This window comes from Plectropomus leopardus, chromosome 16 (genome assembly GCF_026936395.1).
Source record: "Plectropomus leopardus strain MGB_pleo_1.0 chromosome 16, ASM2693639v1, whole genome shotgun sequence".
NCBI lineage: Eukaryota > Metazoa > Chordata > Actinopteri > Perciformes > Serranidae > Plectropomus > Plectropomus leopardus.
Genome location: NC_142191.1, coordinates 15,194,919 through 15,202,467, shown reverse-complemented (window position 1 = coordinate 15,202,467; position 7,549 = coordinate 15,194,919). Strand labels below are relative to the sequence as shown.

Below are 7,549 nucleotides of genomic sequence, written 5' to 3'. Positions count from 1 at the left end.
TGTTTTGCTTCTCAGAGCCTTTATTATTACACAGATATGGGGCCAGGCAGTGCTTACAAGTTACACCAAGTAGCCTAACGTACAGCATTTCAAAATCACATGGTTATTACATCGAGACAAATCAGAAACGGCACTTAATGTAAAAACCCCCCGGTGTCAGATCCCTCAGTTTTCACACAACAGTGACCTTAAAACAACCACAAGACAAGTCGATGTTTCAAAAAACCCTCGACAGTTCATTAGCCGGAGCTGATAACAAACATTGTTCTCTACGTAGTTTCTCAGGTTGATATGAAAGACAGGTGGCTGATGTCAATGTTTCCATTTCCATATAACGTCTGGGGAAGCCACCGAAATGTAAAGGCAGTTGGGAGTCTCTCCGGATGGTTGTGATTTGACGGAGAGACGGGAAACACGTGACGGATTTTGACCCTCAGCAGGGAAGTCAAGGATTTTTCCCAGTGAGGTGTGACGTGGAGACAAGCGGGAAAGAGAATTAAGGTCTCTTATAAGGAATCCCTGTTTATCTCAACTCAAATGTTGGTCAGGAACAAAGAAACTTTGACCTTGACCGCACCACAGGAACAGGGACCGTTATCTGGTTCCCAGTGAGTCATTCAGTTCCCAAGCTCGTACAGTAAAGTGAAATTCACATGGAGACCGAACTGATGACAAACTGAACTGTTCCCCTGACTCAGCATACTGTGGATGACGTCATCTTGAGTGTACTTTGAAACATAAGGTGATTTCATGAGTCACCACACGTCATTAAACTTCCTATACTTATGCAACTGAACAGTGGACGTGATTGTGCTACGACTGTTTGAGTCCTGACTTGCGTCGGCCTCTGATACAATCTCGTTGATGAAACGGTGAAATCAAATTGTTTAGGAGAAAACTACGAATGATACACGACAATTCAATATCATAGTTTATTTTTTTTTCATCTTTTTCATATAGTTTCATATAAAAAAGTGTCAGTAACTGACATCAGTCAGAAGTTTGAAAAAAAAAATCTCCACTTCCTCTCAAAACCACTTCCAAATGTACCATTCTTTTATCATCGCCTTCCTCCTCCTCCTCACTCATTCATGTCTGATTCTCTCAATTCACCCTCAGAAGAATGCAGTACTTTACTGGTTTTAGTAAACAAAAAACAAAAACAGCAGAGGGTTCACACCTCTGTTCAAAATTTTTTTTAAAAAAAGCTGCTTTTGCACTGGTTAGACTTCCCCCGCAGGGAAATAAGCACAGCTACAACCTGTTGCGTTCGACAGCTAATCGACCGCAGTCGGCCCTGTGATGGCCCGCCGCGTCCCCAAACAATGGGGAACACGGCGGCCCGAAAAAGAGTCTCTGCTCACCAAAGAGCACTTCTTATAGAGAAAACAGAAGAGGTATTCATTTACTGGTAAATTCACAATCCAAAGCTTCGAAAGTTGTTAGGATGACCAGGCAGCTGGGATAAGCGGAAGACAGATAAGGTGTGGTTAGGGCAACCGGAAGCAAATCCCTCCTGGAAAACCTGGTTTCTAACTTTTCTTTTTGATTAGCTTTTTTTTTTTCTTCTCCCGTTACCAGAAAAATAAAGACATCATCATCATCAACAAATGATAAACAGTTATCTCACAATAACAGAGCTACAGCAGAAGCAAGAAGTCTTTCCTTCAAAGTGCCTCGCTTTTTTTTTTTTTTTGACACATGAAATTCAAATATTTTTTTCTCCGTCATTTCTGTGACACACACACGCACACATACACACCTCAGTCATTATGAACATCATCCACGCGTGTACAGTCGCACTCAAAAAGGGCTCAGACAGTGTTCTTTGAGTTTTCCTCCACACCTCTCTGGTTTTCACACACTCCTTGGATTAGCTTACATTGACATTTGAAATTTGGGATGGGGGTAAGGGACAAGAGGGATGAGGGGTAATGCAGTGGATTGCTGATGGATAGGGGGATAAAATGGGGTTGGGGGGGTGATTTGGGGATCAATATGATCCCGCTGAATACAACGTGGGAGCAGCAGCATCAGCACGTATGCACACTGTGCTGGATAGTTCAGGCACACGTTAAAAAAAAAAATTTGCCCAAAGTTAATGCTTCCATCTCCAGTTACTACTATCAGCAACGACATCCACTTTCCTCGATACAAAACGAAATAAAAAGATATTAAAGAAACTAACAAATATAACAGTGAATCAAAGTTTCTGGGGGTTTTCTGTGGGTCTTCACTCGACCAGCAGGCAACAAACACAAATGTTGCATGCTGGAATACTGAAGTCCTGGATGCGTCTCAGTGCTCGACCTGGCACAAACTCCCCCAACGGAGCAGGAGTTTGCTCCAGGATGCCCTCACTTGGTCAGTTTTGGCACTGCAGGAAACAGAGTTTGTGTGTATCCACTTGTAGTTTGAGATGACTTTCTTCAACAGTTTTTTTTTTTAATTTTCTTGCTTTCATTTTGTTCTGATCCTCTTCTCCAACATCCATCCAACAAGCACCGTCACAACCCAGGGCTTCTCACATCTCTTCCACATTTTTTGTTGAATCCCCCCCTTAAACACACTTTGATTTTTTTTTCTTGAAGTGTCCCATAATGAGCAACAACAATGACAGTAAAAAGACAACGATAAAAACGCCAAAAGCACTTCATGTCATGTAGCGGGTGATCGCTCTCAGAGCGTATAACAGTTCTGCCTGCATTCGCGCTTCCATGAGAAGCAGATTAACGTGGACCTGCAGGAGGAAAAAGAGAGAAAAGAAGCTTATTAAACACTGAACAATTATCAACCTATCAGAGTGCTGCAGGGATGACCTTAACATTGCCCTGGCTGCCTCGTCAAAAAGCAGATGGGATTTTTCCCATTGTTGTAGAAATTCAGATCTGTGGCAAATTAAAGTTTGATACTTACACGTTTTGTTCAGCAAAGTAATTTTCATAAATCATTACTTTTCTGACTTTTTTAAGCATAAATGCAATCACTACAGGTAACAAGCTAACATTAAAGCCCTCTGAGGCAAATTGTGATTTGTGATAATGAGCTTTATAAATAAAATTGACTGACTGACAACATCACCACAACAACGAGGCTGTAAAGCCGTGTTTGGCATCATGATGCTCTATATTCTCTATTAGCAACTGTCTTCTTTAAGACACATAAAGGCTTCGCGAGTGGGCTATTTACTGACGGATTTTATGTCGGAGAACAAACGTGAAAGTCTCTCAGGCTTCAATAAACCCACTGACTTCTAGGTAAGGTTCACCTGAAGTGTTAAAACGTATTTCTAGGTTTAAGGACTCTCTAAGGACACTCTTGTAAAACAGCTGCTACAGATCAGGCCGGGATGGATCAGGATCTTACCTTCTCGGAGTGCTGAAACTGCCTCCAGAAACTCTCATACATTCGTTTGGTGGTCTTCTCAGGACTACACACCATAGTCTTAATATAGATCTTAAAGCTGCGATCCAGAAGCTGGTTTATCTCGCCGTAATCGTAGTCGTCATACCTGAAGAACGCAGAAAGACACAATGTAAGGCAACAGTGCTGATTAAGCACAAATAAAGATTGCGTCATATGACAGGACAAACTTTTCTCAGCGACTGACCTGATGCCGAACATGCAGTGGATGTAGTTCCAGATGGCCCTGCGCAGCATACTGGTGTCCACATCCTTGTGTGTTGCCATGGTGTTGTAGGTCAGATTGTAGGCCATCTGGAACTTCTCGTCCAGCATCTGACCGACGTCAGGGTACAGTCTGTTGACCAGAGAGAAACCGTGATCCTCCCAGCTGTAGTCCTGGAGAACAGAGAAACAAAAAGTAAATAACAGGACAATCTTTTTTTTTTCTTACTGTCTTCAATATCCAGACTGTGTTTGATCTCTACCTGCACTCTGAACGTGGGCACATGCTCCCCCCTCCTGGAGAAGTCCTTGTAGCCGTAGCTGGGGTCCTCAAAGTGTCGCGAGATGTCCCTGGAGGGGACACCCTCCTCGTCCTCCGCTGTGACCACCAGCATGCTCTCCGTCTTCTCCCTCTCAAAGCGAGTCGCCATCTCTTCCTGGCTGGCCTCCTCGTCGTCGCGGCACTCCTGCAGCTGCTTCATGCGCTCCATCAGCACCTCCACCTCGCCACACATCTCCTACGGAGAGCAAGAGGGCACAGCTGTGGTTAGGAGAGTCCTACAAGAAGCATCTTCACACAGCTGCTAAAACATCTTCAGGGCTCCTACAGCTTAAAGAAAGTTATATATAAGAATTTTAAAATGTTTTATTACCACTCAGAATTACATTTACAGTTTTACTATGACCACAATTTGAGGAAAAAAAACACTGAACTGACATAAACAGACAGTTTTACCCAAATGTTTATTGTACCACCTTTTTGGTCAATTTAAAAAGTCAACCGATCTACTTAAAGTGTAAAAATACATCAATAAAACTTTCCTCTTCTGTTCTGATCTGCATTAGGTAACTGTGAGAGGCATTCAGTGAATTATTTAAAAAAATAGATATTAACAATTATTTTGAGATTTTATGACTCAATATAAGAAAAACCCTACTTCCTTTGTCTTATGTTTAAGACTTTTTAAGGATCTGGAGGAACCCTGTTCTGATATTATAACTGGATTGCTTGGATTTAAGCACATTTCTCTCTCTCTCTCTCTCTCTCTCTCTCTCACACACACACACACACACACACACACACACACACACACACACAGTCCTTTACCACTCACCTGGTTGCCAAGTGGATCGTCATGATGATTAGCATGACCGTTGCCGTTGGCAATGTCACAGACGCAGTACTGGCTGAGGGAGGGGGGTCTGAAAGTGTGTCCGCCATCGCAGTGGATTTCGGGCGTGATGCCGCAGCCAAAGGTGAACGAGGCGAGGGAGTGGTAGTGTGTGAGGAGGACGACAGCGTGGATCAGCTCTGCAAGGGACCAGCTGTGCTCCTCCGCCTTCAGAAGGCGCTGAAAAAAAAAACAAAAAGGAAAAATAAAGTGAGTCGAGCCAAGTAATGACTTCAATATCAGTGACCTTTTAGGAAGTGGAAAATATGTTTTCAGCCTTCCTGACCAATTTATTGTCTCTTCGTTTTCCAGCCTAACCCCCTCATCCCTCTGTCACTACACCTCTACTGCCACAAATCCTTCCAAGTCTTACAGCTGCAGCTACACTTTCGCCTCCACCCATGATCTCAGCCTGTTGCGTAAGACTCTCCGTGTCCACGTCCACCCTCCGTGCCGGTCCTCTCACCTCGATGTGTTCCTTGGTGAGAAGCCAAGGTCGGTGGGCCAGGATTTTGTTGAGTTCTCCGAGCTGCTGCAGCTTCTGCGGGGCTTCATCCAGACCGTTCAGCCACTTGGGATCGCCCCCGACCTGGAGGAAGTCGTTCACGTGGAGGTTGACCAAGTAGGAACACTGGTGTCTAGCTGCCGCCTGAGAAAAAGGAGACACATCAACCACTGCTTCAGATATGAACCGTTAAATGAGGCGTGGATTTGTTGACAAAGGACAAACGAGACCGTACCATGATGCCGATGTAGTGTCGGTAGTGCAAAGACAGGGGTCCGTCCATCTGCAGCAAGTAGTGCTGTGTCCGGAGGAAACTCCCCAGGTACTGCGGGTGGAAGCCCATCACCAGGGAAATGTTGTCGAGGCGACCGAGGGCTGCAAAAGCATCCTCAAATATCGACTGTGTCCTGGCATCCACTTTACTGACTTGAAGAATCTAGTAGAAAAAAAACCCCAGACATAAATAAGTCTGTAGCTCTTTTTTGTGTGTTATGTGCTTTTTTGTGTAGTTTTATGTTGGATTGTCTTTCTCAGGTCTTCTTCTTTGTATCACTTTTATTATTTGTCTTATGTGGGTTTTTGTGTACCATTTTACATTAAGATATTATTAGGCTATGTCTTTGTTCTGACCTGCTGAGGGACTGCAGATGTCAATTAGCTCTAAGTCATAATCTGGTATGTTGCACCAAATGGTAACATTTATGTTTTAAATTGTACAGGGTCCCTTAAATTAATATTTTTTTCTATCATTCAGGTTTGTTAAAAGGTTAAAGGTTTCAGGTGAGAGTGACTGTCCTTACCTCTTTTTCTGGGATAAATCTGCTTGGTCCGTTTCCTAATGTTCTTGGGATCCTTACTCCCAAGTCCTACAAGACAAGAAAAGGAGAAAAACATACTTTAAATACCACTGCGATGATCACTTCTCATTTCTACTGTCACTTTATTGCTTCTTCAGAGTGAAAAGTCACAGTTGCTACCACTAAATATGTCAGATCAATACTGGTTTAAAGAGAAAATAACTACCATAATAAAATAACAATTAACAAAAATAAGCGATAAAATGTATCCACTGTAGAAGCAACTCAAAGCAGTAAAAAAAAAAAAATCGAAAATCAGCATTAAACTCTGTCATTTCATTATTAGTGAAAATCCAAACACAAACTTTTCCCTCATACAAAATTAAAACCCAATAGAAACCTTTTCAGTGTCTCTATTATGCAGGCTACGGTAACTTTCCGCTGCTTGTCGAGACATGTCTCCTAGCGGACACCGTCCCGCAGCGCACAATGAAGCCGATGAAGTGGATGAATGAATGACCCACGAAATGCACATTATTATTCAGAAATGACACCTAGTTAAAAACACGCCTCTAAACGTGACATTTACACCAAGACTTCTTTTGAGCTAAAACCAACAGAGAAAATAAACCAAAAACGATTTATCGACCGACGACCGCAAACTCTTCGTAAACAAGCCTCCTGCACAAAAGACTGCACTGCAGCTTGTTTATTCAAAGAGGAAAAACGTCGCCTAAAAACACCAATAACGTGACACCGTTTTTAAATCCACGCGACATGTTGACGCGTAAAAAGGATTTCTTTTGAAAGAGTGTTATTTGTTTCAGAAGCCCATTTTCCCTTTCTCTTACCTTTTTGCTTAGCCGTTCACAATGGGTACATATCTTTAACAGGTCTGTCACTGCAAAAGAATTATTTTCCACGCTTTCTGCCGGTGCGACCGCGTGCCTCATCGCGTGTCCTCGCTGCACTTTGATTATTTGAAGGGAATACAAATTAATAACACGTATTCTGGATGGCTGTTTCTTCCTCTCTTTGTTCCTTGAGGCACTGGGCAAAGTGCTCGGCAGTCAGCTGTTGCAGCCCTACAGCAGAATACCGTCCTCTCTCGCGCATACATTCGGTAAATAAGTCGAGGCTCGTGCGATTGACGCGCGCGGCGGCCAATCGGGTGGCGAAAACAGCCTCCAGGCAGCCAATGGCGGCGGGAGGAGCACGTGCGGGCGGAGCGAAGCGTGAGGAGAGAGAGGGGGGTCCTAAACGTGAGCAGAGAGAACAATCCCCCCTCTAAGAAAACATCATCACTTCTCTCTGCTTCTTTTGTTCCCTGCTGCCATTGATCATGATTGAATGTACTGTAATGCATCGCCCTCTATGTGCTCAATCACAATTGCAATCAATGTTGGGCGATTGCTTGAGTTTGCTCTCTAATCAGTTCCTAAATCAAT

The 7,549-nt window shown here is 43.4% G+C and overlaps 1 protein-coding gene across 2 annotated transcripts in view; it reads right to left on the bottom strand.

The window, feature by feature from the left end:
* Positions 1 to 918: 918 nt before the first annotated feature.
* sesn1 (sestrin 1) overlaps positions 919 to 7,549 on the bottom strand; it is a 73,222-nt gene continuing 66,591 nt past the window's right edge. Inside the window, exons 1-9 of one of the 2 annotated variants that reach the window (XM_042503182.2) lie at positions 6,953 to 7,212; positions 6,105 to 6,170; positions 5,540 to 5,740; positions 5,266 to 5,448; positions 4,743 to 4,979; positions 3,891 to 4,145; positions 3,611 to 3,801; positions 3,367 to 3,511; positions 919 to 2,740 (exon numbers count right to left, since the gene is read on the bottom strand). In XM_042503182.2, coding sequence (XP_042359116.1) covers positions 2,654 to 2,740; positions 3,367 to 3,511; positions 3,611 to 3,801; positions 3,891 to 4,145; positions 4,743 to 4,979; positions 5,266 to 5,448; positions 5,540 to 5,740; positions 6,105 to 6,170; positions 6,953 to 7,054 — 1,467 coding nt within the window. In that variant the 5' untranslated portion in view covers positions 7,055 to 7,212 and the 3' untranslated portion in view covers positions 919 to 2,653. Of the gene's footprint in view, positions 2,741 to 3,366; positions 3,512 to 3,610; positions 3,802 to 3,890; positions 4,146 to 4,742; positions 4,980 to 5,265; positions 5,449 to 5,539; positions 5,741 to 6,104; positions 6,171 to 6,952; positions 7,213 to 7,549 lie in introns of those variants that run through there. The other variant, XM_088089026.1, reaches the window with a different exon arrangement.